The 17214-nt window shown below is 40.7% G+C and overlaps 1 protein-coding gene across 6 annotated transcripts in view; it reads right to left on the bottom strand.

Annotated features, from left to right (window-relative positions):
* Tanc2 (tetratricopeptide repeat, ankyrin repeat and coiled-coil containing 2) overlaps positions 1-17214 on the bottom strand; it is a 309788-nt gene that overhangs the window by 25341 nt on the left and 267233 nt on the right. For all 6 annotated transcript variants that reach the window (XM_021213586.1, XM_021213585.2, XM_029545901.1 and 3 more), the window contains 4 exons: positions 9229-9351; positions 8502-8738; positions 5071-5256; positions 2821-2914 (listed from right to left, as the gene is read on the bottom strand). In XM_021213586.1, the coding sequence (XP_021069245.1) occupies positions 2821-2914; positions 5071-5256; positions 8502-8738; positions 9229-9351 (640 nt within the window). The remainder of the gene's footprint in view (positions 1-2820; positions 2915-5070; positions 5257-8501; positions 8739-9228; positions 9352-17214) is intronic.

Here is a 17214-nt window from a genome sequence, read left to right as displayed (position 1 = left end):
TGTGTGTGTGTGTGTGTGTGTGTGTGTGCTTGAAGAGCTAGATAGGATGTAGCTCAGAGATGAGGAAAGAGAAGAGCTTGGATGGAATTTTGACACTAAATGACATTAAACAGTAAACAGAAAAGCAAATGACTCTTTTATCTATTTTCATCTTGAAGGACTATAACATACAAGATCAATGGAGGAAGGTGTTTGGAGAAACAAATGATTACTGCATCTAAAATATCAGTTACACATTAATGGAGCTATTTATTTCATGCTGTCTATTCCCAACAAAGTCATGGCTGACAAAGGAGAATGGGGTGGTGGGAGGGCAATCTGGGTGGTATGAACGGAAGAGAAGCAAGGGTAAAAGGCAGCCTGGACAAGGATGTGTAGACAAAGGTGACACTACAATGTAAAAGATCCCTCTCTGGCTACACTCTGGAACACTATTCACCAGAGAAGAGAGGAGAGAGCAAGGAAGATCAGCAAGTATAATCCGCTGCAATGACCTTGGCCAAAGATGACATAGGCACAAAGTATGGGAATCTTATTTTGTGGACTCTGCCTCTATAGAGGCTAGGGGCTCTAAGTGGTTGGCTCTGGTCTATGCCTGTACAGAGGGACTGGGGCAGGCAGGGTGATACGTCCTCTTATTGCTGTTGTTGTATCGCTCCCCGTTGTTGTTGTTGTTGTCTGGGACAGCCCCATGAGATAGAAGGGGAAAATGTTTTGGTTGTGCAGTGGCATAAAAGATAATGGTTACAAGTCTGCCCTTTTTCATGGTGTTTGGATCTGATATAGCTAGGCATATGGTGCAGGCTGACAAAGGAAGACAAAAGCAATATTTTACGATCCGATTTTAGGAAATATGATGTGCAAATATTGTACCTTGTACTATTTTACTCTATAATAGTGTTTCCTTGATTATAGATTCACTGTTCCCCTCCGTGACTTAAGACTGTTGTGAGAGGAAAGAACTTGTGTTAGTGCATTGACAGAAACTTTGTTTCTTTTTGCTAGCTGTGCTTTGGTTTTGATTACAGTTAAGTGGCATCGCGAGTTGTAAGACTGTGACCACTGTATTTCCCTAGGTAAAGTTTCTGTCCTTTAGGTCAGGGCTGCAAAGGAGACTTCACCAACTCAAAAACAAACAAACAAACAAACAAACAAAACAAAACCCCACATATCACACCTCTCCCACACATGTCTAGAGGCAGGTGTTGATGTCTCGGGTGCTCTCCTTCATTACTTTCTACTTAGTTTGAGACAGGGAATCTTCACTGAGCCTGGAGCTTGCTGGTGAGGCTGGCCAGCCGAGAGCCCCTGGGATCTCCCTGACTCCATCCTCTCAGCGTAGGCATGTAGGGGTTATAGACGTATGCTGCCAGGATTTTATGTGGGTACTTTTCTGTGGACACTGGGGGTTTTACCATGCTGAACCCCAAACTCAGGTTCTCATACTTGTATGGCAGTGGCTTTACCCAGTGTGCCTTCTCACAGCCATAGTTTAAACATTTTCTGAATCTAAGGATTTCTATAAAGTAGAGCACTAGTTTGATGCTCTCCACTATGAGTATTGGCCTTATAATTTCTACCTACTGTGACCACTGGGATCATGGCATTTTTGGCCCTCTTCCTATTCTCATGCCCTTGGTTAGTTGGAAGGCTGTGTCAGGAGGTATGGCAACGCTGTATTGAGAAGATTTGCTGACAAGAGAGGTAAACCAACATGTCCCTTTTGCAGTTTTAGGTCACCTTCCTCTGACTTCTCTGAGGATGGGTTTCCAAGGACAACAGCTGTTTGCAGCTGCACATTTTCCTTTAATCTATCATGGGCTTTTAAGCTGCAGCTGCCTGGCATCTGCCCTCTTTGGCTTTTACAAAGGGAAAAATTGTTGAGAAGGAAATTCCTGAGCTCTGGACCATTACACATGTAAAAGAAGTCATGAAACCTATGCACATTTTAGCAGGGGAAGAAAGAAAACAATTCAAAGAGTTATTATAAATGTTAGATAAATTCAAAAATTTTATCTGATTTTTAACAACATTCTCACCTTTACCAAATGCATATCCTTGTTTAGTGAAACATGCTACACATATTTACCATCTCAATAACAGTCTCCTTCTCCTGGCAAGTAAGAAACATGTCTGTGGTTGCTCTCCTGTTTTCCCTGCCCCGTTTCATGAAAACACATCAGAGCTAACTGTGCTTCCCCAAGTGCTCCAGTCTGAGAGGAAAGACTGTACTCATTTTCTGCATCGACCAGGAGAAAGAGCGATTGTTGGTGAAATGAGGACCAAATGACAGCAAATGCTTTGCTACAGACCCCGAAGAATTAGAATAGATCAGGGTGGCACCTTTGGTTTGCATCTAGCTGGCATCTCTAGTCACAATGTAAAGCTTAACAGTGCTAGATAACCATAATGACTTCTAGCTAGGCCAGAGATGTGGATGGAAGCAGGGCTTTCCCAGTTAACAGCTGTAGGTGGGACATTACTCTGGGAAGAAAGGCAAAGGAAGCAGTGTAAGGGTCATATAAACAAATGGAAGGCCACAACGGTTTTCTGCTTTGTTTACCGTACTGTAAGAAAATCTTTGAAACAAGAGTGGTGATGTTCTTAAAAAGTGGTAATGGTAGAGAATCCAAAGGGAAAGTGGGCTGAAAGAGAAAAACTGCCTAACTTTTCACTTGGGCTGAACTGACCTCTAATACAAAAGTCTTAAGTTAGAGTGCTGCAGTATGCCAGACTCAAAATAATGATATGAGAGATCCAGAAAGTCAACATGAATATAACACACCACCGAGAGAAGACAGCAATGTCCCAGAAAAGTACCTGTCTCTCCCCAGAGACTGTCAAAACTGTTGATTTGTGCTCGCTCCACTTCCTCTTCATCTTTTTCTGGAAGATCAAGTAGGTAGGAGACAATCTGAAACAAGAAGTCACGTCAGCTCACACTGCAGGTGAAAAGCCATGCTGCTGGCACTGACCTGGGAGCATTGGAAAGCAAGCCTCTCACTAAACTTCTTACATACAAAAAAATCAGTACTGTTTGCCTTACAAAAGAAAACCGAAACCATCCCGATAGAAAGTTGTCCTATCAGGTAGTTTACATGTTTTTATTTAACATACTCCATATATCATGTGATTTAAAAATTACATATCCTTCTTTTTTGTTTTTGTTTTTGTTTTTTGAGACAGGGTTTCTCTGTGTAGCTCAGGCTGTTCTGGAACTCACTTTGTAGACCAGGCTGGCCTCAAACTCAGAAATCCACCTGCCTCTGCCTCCCGAGTGCTGGGATTAAAGGTGTGTGCCACCACGCCCAGCTACATATTCTTCTTATTTAAGCCAATGACACAATCTCTTGTCTGACGCCCAATAAGCACACATGTGGAGAAAGCTGAGGTCTATACTTCCTTTAAGTAATTGTTTTGTTTCCGTTCAGAAGTATGAGGACTGCCTGGGAGGGAGAATGACTGACTGCAAACCACAAACAAAAGTGACAGTTGTCTCTAGGAATCTGATTGTAGCAGGAGTTAAGGGACTTTCCATAGACAATACACATTTCAGTTTTGCTTCAGCGACCCCTAGGCCAGCTGAGAGGTCTGCTCAGCTGGAACATACCTTGCAGTGGGATGGGCTCCTGAGTAGAGACCCAGGAGAGCTGATTGTATATGTTTCAGAAAATTTACAAGCTGTCCCTACCCCCACCCCTAACAGGGTTTCTCTGTATAGCCCTGGCTGTCCTGGAACTTCCTCTGTAGACCAGGCTGGCCTTGAACTCAGAGATCCACCTGTCTCTGCTTCCCAAGTGCTGGGATTAAAGGTGTGCGCCACCACACCAGTTTATGAGCTGATTGTTAAACAAAGCCAGTCAGTTATTAAAACTTGAGTAATAAAAAAATTAGATGAAAAAAAAAAGATTAAAAAATACCTAACTATAGGCTGGCACTCACTGGTAAGAATACTTGCCTAAAATGTGTGAGATTCTGAATTTGATCTCAACGCCTTAAAAAATATACAAAAAAGCCCCTCAACTCTTAAAATTTCTGAATCAGTTAGCTATGTCCTACTGTTGTCATCTGTGATATTGAGGTTATTTACATGTATTGCATCTGTATGGATGAAACACTGTCACGTGTGTTACTGTGTATTTCTTCCCACCTCCATATTGAGTGACATAACGCTGGCAGCTTGAAGTCAGCCATGGTAGCAATAGTTACAAAATTTATAAATCAATGTTTGGTTTAGCGCTAACCCAGAAATGCATTTCATTTTAATCAGTAGAGTTTACATACAGGTGAGAGAAAGTTAACAGTAAATCAAACGTCAGATTCAATGGCAGTAAAATTACTGGGAAAAGCAAATTAGATGCAATTCTACTTGTTACATCATAGGTTGCAACCACAGGTTAGCTACAGATTCAAATTGGTCAAAGCCAACACTCAATCAACCATTCAACTGAAAACACTGTTGTCACAGTGTAACCCATTCCTTAGATTAGTAAAATTTATAATAAGCATAAGCAGGTATGTACCTGCTCCCTGGTTATATTCTTTTCCTTTCCTCATTGTCAGTTACTTAACACTTCACAGAATACTACCAAGTCTGTGAATTTGCCACACTTATTAATAATGTAGAAAATGCCATCTGTATGGTATTAATTGTTTAGAGCATCCTTCATAGCAGCCTTATAAAAAGACTTCAGTAACTTTATGGATGAAAACTAGGGCTCTAAGGCAGTAAGGAAACTATACGATCTTGGACCAAAATCAACCATTCTGAGGTTCGGTGGGTTGCATTCTTCCTGTCCCACAGAGTCTGACCATATGTCCACAGGACAGTAACTCCTCTGTGTCTTAGTGTCACAGAAAGTGTGGGAGAAGCTGTGACAATTTCCAAACTCCTTTCTGACTCTTAAGTTTTTCCACACACATAATTCTAGGTACGTAGTATTAGAGTACTGTGGAGTTTAATTCTGTGTTCATCACAATAGTGATTAAAAACTTTTCACCAATGTGGCTGGCAATTTTGTATCATTCAAGTCTTCGCCCCACAGTTTTTTAGGTCCTTTTTTTTCTTACCTCAGTGTAACCCATGCTGGCTGCAGCAATGAGGGCCTGCTGGATGGCGTGGCTCTTCTTAAACACTCCTTGCTGCTGGCCAGCCATTGTCCAGTCACACTGAATCAGAAACTTGACAACCTCTAGATGACCTCGCAGAGCAGCATGAACCAAAGCACACTGTCCATTCTTATCCAAGTGATCCACCTATGGAAAGAGAATAGAGAGAGCTGTAAACAAGGCTGGTGGCTGCATTCTACCCTAGTCACACTGGCTGACTGCAGATGTCTACACCACCCTTTCCCACTCTGAATTTAGAGGGAACTTTCTACTCAGCCTAGATTATAATTGATGTCCAGTTCCTCTGTACATCCCTCTGCAGAGAACTTTCCCCAGAAAATGAGGCAAGGCTTTTGTTTTTACATTCAAAGAAAAAAATAAAATAAAACCCTCAGGTTATTTGGTTGAAATGCAGACACGCTCTGGATTACAGAAAGATCTTGGTGGAATACAGACACACCCTTAGTACACACGCCTTTAATCCCAAACAATGTAGGTGAATTTAGTTTGTAGAAAGCAGCCATGTTTGAAATGTCTAAGAGGGGAAGACAAAGTAACAAATCAGAGGAAGATTTGACAGAATGAGTCACAGATAGGATATGCCCAACTCTCACAATAACAGACAGGAAAGAGAGGCTACCTAAGAGCAGCGAGAGGAAGAGTGTGCCAATTCAGAGGACTTGAGTTGAGCTGAGTTTGGGGCAGTTAATTTTGTGGAGTTCAGAGGCAATCTTTCCAAGCAGAGCAATTCAGTCAGAAAGTGAGAGAAGCCAATTTGAATCAATCAGTTTGGAGAGGAGTTTGGGCTACCTCAATAGCTAAGTTGAACTAGCTAGCCAGAGTTCAGAAAGAACGAGAAAGATTGAGTTTATTTATCGGTAAGTTTCCTAGATAACAATTACATCTGGTGAATAAAAGTTATATTTATATAATAACTCGATTTGTTTATCACTCACAGAAGCTGGATTATGAGTAGTTACAGAGCAATGAGTAAGACAGATGACTCAGGATGGGTCTGAGGAATATGGAAGGGAAGGGAAGAGATGAGATGTAGCTTCTGGTTAGCAGGTGAAAGGACTTTCTTTTTAAGGTAGGTAAGATAAAGTAAATATTTATAAACCTACAAATATTTAGAAAAAGGTGATGTGAATTAAGAAGAGAAAAGAAATAACAAGTGAAATAAAGAACAACAGAGCAGGACCAAGAGCACAGGTAGAAGAGATGCTGAAAGAAAATCAAGAGCTTCCTTGTTTGGCAAGAGCATAGGGCAGTGTAGCAAAGTACACTGTTCTGTGACAGACATCACAGAACACTGTGATAGACACTTCCTTCTTCCGCCTCTTCCTTTTTTTTTTTTGGAGGGCCTTCCTATACATCCAGGGCTGACGTTATTTTTTTATTTTTTATTTTTATTTTTATTTTTATTTTTTTCAAGACAGGGTTTCTCTGTGTAGTCCTAGCTGTCCTGGAACTCACTTTATAGACCAGGCTAGCCTCGAACTAAGAAATCCACCTGCCTCAGCCTCCCAAGTGCTGGGATTAAAGGTGTGCGCCACAACGCCCGGCCCAGGCTGACTTGTGAGTCTCTTGCCTCACTCTCCCAAGTCATGGAGTTACAGATGTGTACCTTGTGACTCCCCAGGGTTTCTCTATATAGCTCTGGCTGTCCTAGAACTCGCTTTGTAGACTAGACTGGCCTAAACTCATGCAGATCCACCTGCCTATGCCTCCCCAGTGCTGGGATTAAAGGCATGCGCCACAACGCCCGGCCCAGGCTGACTTGTGAGTCTCTTGCCTCACTCTCCCAAGTCATGGAGTTACAGATGTGTACCTTGTGACTCCCCAGGGTTTCTCTATATAGCTCTGGCTGTCCTAGAACTCGCTTTGTAGACTAGACTGGCCTAAACTCATGCAGATCCACCTGCCTATGCCTCCCCAGTGCTGGGTTTTTAAGTTGTGCACCACCACACCAGGCTCCACATCTTGTTTTTAGCTTAATCTTACTAATACAAAAATACAGAAGAGATGTGATAGGATTTTGAAGAGAATAAACAGTGTAACCATCTGCTCTGGGAAAACAATGAAGAATAAGTAAAAAAAACTGGCATGGTGGTATAGGACAGAGATGATTCAAGAACCTAGCTAGGATATAAATTACATCAAGAGTAATATCTAGTATATTTTGTTACTAGAAGCATCTATTCAGCCAAAGGAGACATTGATATAGGTGGGCAATCTGTGTCACAGTAGCATCTAAGGCTCTGTGATTCTGCTGAGAACCAGGCCTCACTTCCTCCAGGAGTCTTAGGAGTTTTCCTTGCTTCCTGGTGATAATACTGAACATCTCAAAATGAGGTTCCACATAGTCCTTAGGTTTCCCTGTGAAACCACCAACATTCTTAGTTTTCATGACAGAATCAAAATACCTTGAGGCTACAATTTTCCTTGGTGGCCTACATTTGTGAAGCCAGTGGTTTTTCTTTTACCAGTATTTTGAAATTAAATTATCCTGTATCAGTGACTTGGAAAATACTATAAAGAAAATATTTTGAGGCTGGAATGAGGGCTCACTGGGAAGACTACTTGGTCTGTAACCACAAGAGCCTGAGCTCGATCCCCAACATCCACATGAAAACAGGACACGGTATGTACCTGTCATACCAGTGTTTCTGGGTAGTGACAAAGGATCCTGGGAGCTCACTAGCCAGCCTGCACAGCTGAAAAGTGAAGCTCCTGGTTCAATGAGAGATCCCTTCTTAAGGCAAGAAAGTAAGAAGGCAAGAAAGTAAGGAGAAAGTTAGAAGACTGCACCAATGTCCTGCTCTGGTCGGTCTCTACATTTGTGCACCTGTGTACATGCACCTATACATTCATATGCATGCATTCCCTAACACCACATCAAAACCAATAGAACATTTGGAAATGCTTTCAGAGAACTGAAATGTGCTAATAATCATGTGGGGTGCCCTTGGTCAGTCTGAGTGCATCTTTTCTCCAAATCTCAAGGAACTTTTTCATCTCCATGCTTAAGGTTTCTTTTTAAACATGAAAGTCTGAGGGTGCGCTGTTCAGTTCAGACCTCTCACTGCAGTCTCTTGGGCCCTTGCTTCTTTTCTAGATTTTTGGTTGTCTTCTGTGTTTAGTAGATAACTTCTGGGTTATTAGGTAGGGATTTTTGTGGTTGTTGACAAATGTTGTTTTACAGGTGCCTCTCAAAGATTTTAAAATTATATCCTGATGCAGCAGGCTAACACTGGGATATGAGCTCAGTGGGTCTTCCCTTTGATCTGCTCTGTATCTGGGTTGGGTGCACCTAGGTCACTGAGGTAACACTACATTGGGAGGAAAGAAAGAAAGAAAGAAGAAAAGCAGAAGGAGTAAGCAGCAGTTACCTTGGCCCGTTTCTTGCACAGCAACACCACGATGCTCAGGAACCCTGCTGCTGCAGCATACCCCAGGGGAGTCAGGCCACTCTCAGAAGAGGCATCCACATTGGCCCCAAACTCCAAAAGCAGGGCCACCATTTCTGTGTAACCAAGGTGAGACTGGACACATAGGATAGGCGCATTATTTAGAACCTCTGTCCGGTAATTAATATTGGCACCTCCCAGAATCAGCAGTCTGCTGACCTAGAAACAAACACCAGACAGACACCAGTCACATCCTTTCAGTCATAAATATCACTTGAGACTCTACAGTGGAGTCCAGTAGCATTTTTAGGAAGTATTTTTAAAAAATGATTTATTTCCCTTTTAATACTTTGCTTTAGAAAATAATGCAAAACGTCTCTGTCATTAGCTAGGGTGAGGGATTGCACCCTGAGTGCTGAATGTTGGCTCACTTTAGTGAACTCTTGATTGTAAAAGTTCCTTCCCAAATGGAGGCTACCTGAGATCAATCTGCCCTTCATAACCCTTAGTAGATCCTAACCTCAGGTATCAGCTAGCTATCCAATAGCCTCAGTCCATCAGAATAAAACAGCAATGTAAAATTCATTAAAATCCCTAAAAGACCACTCATTAGAAAATAGTCTAAGACAAGTCAGAAATCAACTTGATGTCCTTCTAATTATATTTTACAGTCAATTATTTAAGCTATTTTCAGTTTCTTTGTGCTTACCTTTATATTTGGAGTGTAGAGATTTCGTAAAGAGGCCAATGCCATGGAAAGACCTTCTGTGCTATAGGAGATCCAGAGGCCTTGGAGGATGGAGGATGATACACCAACCTTTTTACTCAAACCCTGAAAAAATATAGAGATAATCAAATAACAATTAGTATGGTGGCAATTAAACAAAAAATGATGATGATAACAACAACAACAATAATAATAATTTTTGGTGGGGAGACAAAGTCTTTCTGTGTTGTCCTGGTGTCCTGGAACTTGCTGTGTACACCAGGCTGAACTCAAACTCAGAGGTCCACTTGCCTCTACCTCTCAAGTGTTGGCATTAGAGATGTATACAACCACTCCCAGTGAGATAATTACATTATTAACTCAGCTAAAAAGTATCAACTAAAAAGTGAGCGAGTGGCCCCTAGGTTTTCATAGTAATGAATGAGTGCAGAGTCTTATTTTAACAATTTTCATACACAGCCACTCCGACTGGGACAAAGACTAGCTGTATAGAAATATAGTAACTTAAATTATCTCCATTAGTAGATAGATTACTTACTAACTTTTTTGGCTCTATATGAATATAATTTACTTTGTCATTTTTTCTCTACTAGCTCTCTTGACTAAGTAACTTAAGTCACTAAAATAATACTACAGCAGAGCTAACTTGATTTTTAATCTTCACTTTATTTTCTTCCTGGACATTTGGGAAAACTATAGTAACCCGTCTCCTTTGCACCTTGATGGCTCACATGACTCAACTCTTGCTAATAACATCTGGGCCTTAGTCAAATGCCTTGTTAAGGCTTGGCTCCCGACCTCACTGTGTTCCTGCAGACTCTCTACTGTTCCTTGTAACAGCAGATGTAGAGGATCTATGGTGATTTCAATATGCTTGGCCCATGGGAAGTGGTACCTAGAGGGAGTGTGTCACTGTGTAGGCAGGCTTTGAGGGCACCTAGTGCTCAAGCAGAAGAGAGACCTTCCCTCTGCCTGCCTGTGGATGACAGTTTTTCTCTTCCTGGCTGCCTTTGGATCAAGATGTAGAACTGTTGGCTCCTCCAGCACCAAGTCTACTTGGATGATTCCATACTTCTCGCCATGAAGATAATGGACTGAACCTCTGAAACTAACTGTAAGCCAGCCCCAATTAAATGTTGTCCTTTTTAAGAGCTGCCTTGCTCATGGTGTCTTCATAGCAATGAAACCCTAACTAAGACAGGATCCAATGGAGAATTCTGAATACTAAGGTGATTTCAGAACTACTACTCGGAAGGAAGCTGCACAGTGATCTGCTCTAGACTGTACTATAAATGAGAAAGGAATAATTCAGTATTCAGTCTTGAAATTGCCTGGTGGTGAGATACTCTTCCAAGCATCTCGCTCTTCTGCTAAAATATGGGTCAACTGAATTAAAACAGAAAATCCTAAGGGGAGGAAAACAGTAACAATAAAATTTGGGAAGTTGCATGCCTGTAATCTCAATATTCAGAAGGCAGAGGCAGGCAGATCTGAATTTGAGGGCATCCTGGTCTAGAGAAATACAGAGACTGAGTTCCAGAATAGCTAGGGTTACACAGAGAATCCATGTCTCAAGGGGAAAAAAAGGAGTTAGGTGGCCTAGGGAAGATTTTTTTTTCAAAATATATAATACTTCTGTTTGCTTTGCTCCTTGAAATGTAAGGTGCTCTATTCATTTGTTATACTACAGAAGGAACATTTACAAAGGAATATTTGTTGTTTAAAGATGTAAGCTCATCTAACAATATCAAGTCACAGTGGCCATGCCATTTCATAGAAGACCGAGACTCTTATTTTCCACAGAGAGAACTCTTCTGCAGAGAAGGTGCAAGGACAGACAGTGCATGCCATGGGAAGTGCACTGAACTGTGAACATTGTCAAAAGGCTTTTCTGGCACAGGCGTCTTTTTTCTTTCTGGAGGGATGGTGTGATAGCATAAAAATGGAATATATATTTTAAAGAACAGCTTGTGAGTATACTGCATGAGGGTGTAGGCAGGGCAATAGCTAAAGTACTGCCTACAGCAGAGAAAAACATGCAGATTTTAATTTTGATTTGTAAATATATGGTGGCTACATGCTTGTGATCCCTGCACTCAGGAGGACTAGACAGAAAGATTTAAGGCTAGCTTGGGCTACATAGTAAAAACTCTGTCTAAATAAAACAATTCAAAACAAACAAACAAGGTTATTTTTAGAGTCAGTCTTCCTTTTTGTGCATTTATTGTTTGCTTTTAGTCCTTCCTGACCACAGTTTCTATTCCTTCCACTCCTCCTAGTGCTTCCCCAACACCACCCCTCTCCTTTTCCCCGATCCATTCCTAACCTAAAAAAATTTTTTTAAAAATATTTTTTGTTAATTTTATACATGAGTACTGTATTTACATCATTTTCAATCCCTTTCCACTCCAATCTCTCTCATGCCCATCGCTCCAAGTTCACAACTTCTTCATTAATTGCCATACAGTCTCAGTCTCAGTCTCTCTCTCTCTCTCTCTCTCTCTCTCTCTCTCTCTCTCTCTCTCTCTCTCTCATTCTCTACTGAGACCAATTACTACTGCTCCTTGTAGGTGTGTTTGGGGCTGACCACTTGAATTGGATAACCTATTAGGAGGTTCATCCCTGGAGAAGGCTGACTCAGCAGCCACTGCTTGCTTCCTATCTATAGGTGGGCCTTGTGAAACTTCCCTTGTTTGTATTGGCATATTTACGGTGTTGCCACTATGTATGTCTTGTTTACGTGACACGTTGATGAGGTTTCGTGGGTACAGAATCTCTATCATGTTTAGAAGACACTATCTAGCTGCAGGCATCCTGGTGCTCTGGCTCTTGTACTCTTTCCATCACCTTTTCTGCAATATCTTCTTTTGTTTTGTTTTTTTTTCTGTTTGTTTGTAAGTTTTTTTTGATACATTTTCTGTGTAGTCCTGGCTGTCCTAAAACTCACTCTATAGACCAGGCTGGCCTCAAACTCAGAAATCCATCTGCCTCTGCATCCTCAAACTGCTCGGATTAAAGGTGTTCGCCACCACATTACACTGTGTCTGTAATGTCTTATAAATGGATTTTTTTTTTTTTGGAGATAGGGTCTCATTCATGTTTTCAATGTTGGCTAAAACTCCCGTGTAGCAGGAATAACCTTTAACTTCTGACCCTCCTGTCTTTAGCACTCAACAGGCACATAACCCTTGAATTTGGTTTCTTACCTGTTGCACTGAACCCAGGGATTTGTGCATGCTAGGCAAGTACTCTATTGGTCACTGCCCTAACAGGGATTTAAAAAAGTGCCTGCAATGACATGACTTTGTCAAAGTAGCTGCCTGTGTTTAAATATTCTCAACATGAACATACAGCTGGACAAAACGAGGAGCAAGGATGCTCATCACTTCTACACTGCCTCTTGTGTCATCTTATCCTGGTTACAGATGATGGACAAGAGAGGGTCAACCATACAGCTGGGTCAAATCCTGGCAAAGTAGACCAGTGAGATCTCAGAAACACAACCTTGGGGAGGGTGAAACAGAATCTAGTTTAAAGCCCAAACACTACAAGAGAATTACTGCCCCGTTCAATCTCTTCTATTGTTTAAAAATGGCCACTTAATTCCAAAATCACCCATACTGTTTATGGCCTTGTGGAGCTCTGTTCTGAATCTTCCCACTAGAGTCCTCATCTGGCCCCCAAGAACGGGTTACACTGGAAGGATGAAGGGTAGAGGAGAGTTTCTAATCACTAGTGTTCTAGAACTTCTAATTTGTGCTAATAACAGGAATGTCAATTTGCAAGCTTCTTATTTGGCTAATTAATTAATTAGTTAATATGCAAACATGCATAAAAATCCTGAATCAAACCTATCGCTAAGTTATGATTGCTTATTTTGACAGATGAGATAAAATATTTATAGAGTTCCTTTTTGAAAGAATTCCAAACTCAGTCAGGCTTTGAGTTAGGTTGTAAGGTTCATCTTCACTGCAGACATAGAAAACCAGGAAACATAGCTCCAACTCTCCATCTGGGCCTCAGCCTCTTGATTTAGAGTATGTATGGGTTTCACTAAGACTTTTGAAGAATGATATAGTACATGAACAACTCGAAAAAATCACCAGAAAGTATTAATATCAATTGAGATTATCAGCAGTAAAGCTCTAACCCTGGCCCCATCTGATAATTTGCAGGTGAGGAAAAAAGAAAGAGAATCTAACATTTACTTAGGATCTAATATGTGTCAAGTTCTGTATTTAGGACAGTTTTATGTATTAGATCCTTCAGCTTAATCTCTTCACAACAGCCCCTGTGGGACAGAACTCAAGACTATTTACATCAGAGGAAACACCTAAAGATGATTAAGTAAACTGCTCAAAGTCACAAAGCTACTGGAGCTACAATTAAAAGACAACTTTTTTTTTTTTTAAAGCCCTAAGGTTCATGTTCTGTCTATTATAACCAAGATTACTTAAAAAGTTCACAATACCTGACTCAGGATTTTACTTCTGAATTCTCAGTTGGAAAAGTAGCAACTACAACAGACAAAGCGGTTAATTTCTGTCTCTTTCCTTTACTCTAATTCCAAAGCATTCTATAGTTGACAGCCCTCTGTTTCATCCTAGATAACACCATAGACTCCTATGGCTTTATTTATTCATATTATTCCAACTGTGCATTATTTGCTTCTTTTCCAACTGAAATCTGAAGTAAAGACTAGTTAAAACTTTATACTTAATGGTTTACATTATTTTAGTGACTTACAAGTCAGGCTGGTGAATCATTTTACCTTGATAAGAGCTAGAGGGAAAAGAAATGGAAAGGCTGAGTGTGGTGGTAGACAGGTGATGTCCCAGCACTTCAGAGAAGAAGCAGGAAGATCACTCCAAGTTGAAGGTAGTCTGGTCTACCTAGTGAGTTCTAGGACAGAGAAGGCTACAGAATGAGACCCTGTCTCTAACAAAAACAACCAATAAAACAAAAACAAAAGAAAAAGAAAAAGGAGACTAGGAAAGGAGACAGGTAAGACCAGACACTGGTGGAGGATCACAGAGCAGCTTTGGAGCAGCTGGAGTAAACACACACGAAGGAAGTGTGAGGCACAGAGGCAGAGTCTAGACTCTATTTATACTATAGACTTTTGATTTATCCTGGTTGGTGGGATTGAGTCTTTGCTCTTCTGAGATATGAGTAAAGTTTCATCCTAAATTCAACAAAGATAACAAGTAAATGTGATTTTATTACCAGCCAGGATGTAGCCAAAAATACCTCAATTATTTAGTCTTTTTGAATTATTTCAAGAAAGCATAAAAAAAGCAGGAGCATTTTCTTCTTAAGGCGTATTTATGGTTTAAATCTATCTTTAGTGCTGAGCTAGTATGTTTCTTGGAAGTTTAGTAATTTGTAAAGTTTAGCAACCCATGTATATATACAGCCATGTATATATAATGTAATGTCTTATATTCCCACCATTATCACCTGACCATCACACAGAGCCAGGGCTGAGTAGAGCCAAGGGAGCCTAGTAAACAGAGGAAGTGCTCTTCCCTGTGGAACAGGGCCGAGAAAACCAAGGCCACAAATCAGGTTTTATTGGACTATAGCTTTACCCATTTGTTTCTGTAATGTCTTACTGCTTTCCAGCTGCAGTGACAGAGTTGTAGTGAGAGACAGTAAAGTAGACTACAAAGCCATACATAGCTATTATTTTAAAAAAATTTGTTAACTCCCACTGTAAGATGTGATGGGGTGATATTTCCATATGAAATTTATGCTTATCAAGTCTTATTTTAGAAAAAATACTGGTAACTTTGATCATAAAGCCTTATATTAAATATACACTTAGTACTCTGGATTTTTATCATGCACCTTTTTTTTTTATGGTGTTTTTTTTTCCAATTTTTATTAGGTATTTACTTCATTTACATTTCAAATGCTATCCCCAAAGTCCCCTATACCCTCCCCTCCCTGCTCCCCTACCCACCCACTCCCACTTCTTGGCCCTGGTGTTCCCGTGTACTGGGGCATATAAAGTTTACAAGACCAAGGGGCCTCTCTTCCCAATGATGGCTGACTAGGCCATCTTCTGCTACATATGCAGCTAGAGACACGAGCTCTGGGTTACTGGTTAGTTCATATTGTTGTTCCACCTATAGGGTTGCAGACCCCTTCAGCTCCTTGGGTACTTTCTCTAGCTCCTCTATTGGGGACCCTGTGTTCCATCTGATAGCTGTCTGTGAGCATCCACTTCTGTGTTTGCCAGGCACTGGCATAGCCTCACAAGAGAGAGCTATATCAGGGTCCCCTTCAGCAAAATCTTGCTGGCGTATGCAATAGTGTCTGCGTTTGGTGGCTGATTATGGAAAGGACCCCTGGGTGGGGCAGTTTCTGGATGGTCCATCCTTTTGTCTCAGCTCCAAACGTTATCTCTAACTCCTTCCAAGGGTGTTTTGTTCCCAATTCTACGAAGGGGCCAGTGAGGTAACCCAATCACAAAGGAACACACATGATAGGCACTCACTGATAAGTGGATATTAGCCCAGAAACTTAGAATACCCAAGATACAATTTGTAAAACACATGAAACACAAGAAGAAGGAAGCACCTTTTTTTCCCATGTATTTTTCCTGTAATCCTTATAACACCTTTGAGAGTTACTGTTACTGCTGTACAGATGAGAAGACTGACAGTATATCCTTCACTCCTTTCCTTCAGAGAGTGAGTTCAGTCTATTTGAGTGCATGGTCTTTCCATGCAGACTCCACTGTTCTCCTCCTTGGTCAGACCTGAACTCATGTCACTTGTTGGTCCAAGGATCTTTTTTCTAGTTACAAGTTTTCTTCCTAGCCAATACTTCTGTTCTAATAAGAAATGCTGTATGATTGACTAACCAAAAGAGCATTTTAAAGGGAAGAATTCAGGGGAGAAACTACAAAGATACTAAAAATCCTCCCAGTGACTAGACTCAATTTGATGAAAATGGCCTGAGTTACAAACTGAATTAGAATATCTCTGGACACAGTTTCTAAATATTTTGTTTTCTTACATTTATTTAAATCTAAATTTGAGTATAGTGTTGTTTACTTATAACCCCACAATTCTGGAGGCAGAGGATGTAAGATAAGGAATTCCAGGTCAACCTTTACTACAAAGAATTTTTGAGGCAGGTCTGGGTTACAGAAAACTGTCTCAAAAAGGGAGGGGGGAAACCCCACAACAAACAATCCTAAATGACAACTGCAAGGAAGAATTCTAGGTAATCATAAGTCATTAGGAAATACAAATCAAACCCACATTGAAGTCAGGTATAATGGTACAGGTCTGCAATTCCAGCTTGTGGGAGTTGAAGGCAGGAAGATCAGAAGTTCAAGGACAGCCTCAACTACAAAGAGGAATCTTAGTCAGCCCAACCCACAGGAGACTCTCAAACTTCACATCACACCGCACAGTGAAATGCTATTCTGCATTTGCTTTTAGAGGAACTAGAAGACAAATGACGTTTTTCTTTTCTTTTTCTTTCTTTCTTTTTTTTTTTTTTGGCTCTAGGGATTATATATACCCCACTGAGCACTATTTTCAGACTGGTGTAAGGAAACTAGAATCTTCACACACTACTGGTGGGATTGTGAAATGGTGTGGACACTTTTGAAAACAAACTGACAATTTTTCAAAATGTTAAACCTAGTTACTATATGACCTAGAAATCTGATCAATTCTTGTTTTTATTTTTTTGAGATGTGGTCTGAGTATGTTACCTAGCCTTACCCAAATTTGTGCCTTACCAAAATTTGTGCCTTACAGCACAATTCTATCTCTAAGGGTGTGTGTGTGTGTAATTTGAATACTCAGGAGCAGGAAGATGATGAATTCTTGTATAGTGTGGTTGTAGGATAAGTTCCAGACCAGCCAGCCAGGCCTCCAGAGTTAGAGGCAGTAAGATAAAGAACTAGCTAGCTAGGTACAGAGTATCTATAGCTAGGTACAGAGT

This window comes from Mus pahari, chromosome 14, assembly GCF_900095145.1.
Source record: "Mus pahari chromosome 14, PAHARI_EIJ_v1.1, whole genome shotgun sequence".
NCBI lineage: Eukaryota > Metazoa > Chordata > Mammalia > Rodentia > Muridae > Mus > Mus pahari.
This window is presented reverse-complemented; position numbering and strand designations above follow the sequence as displayed.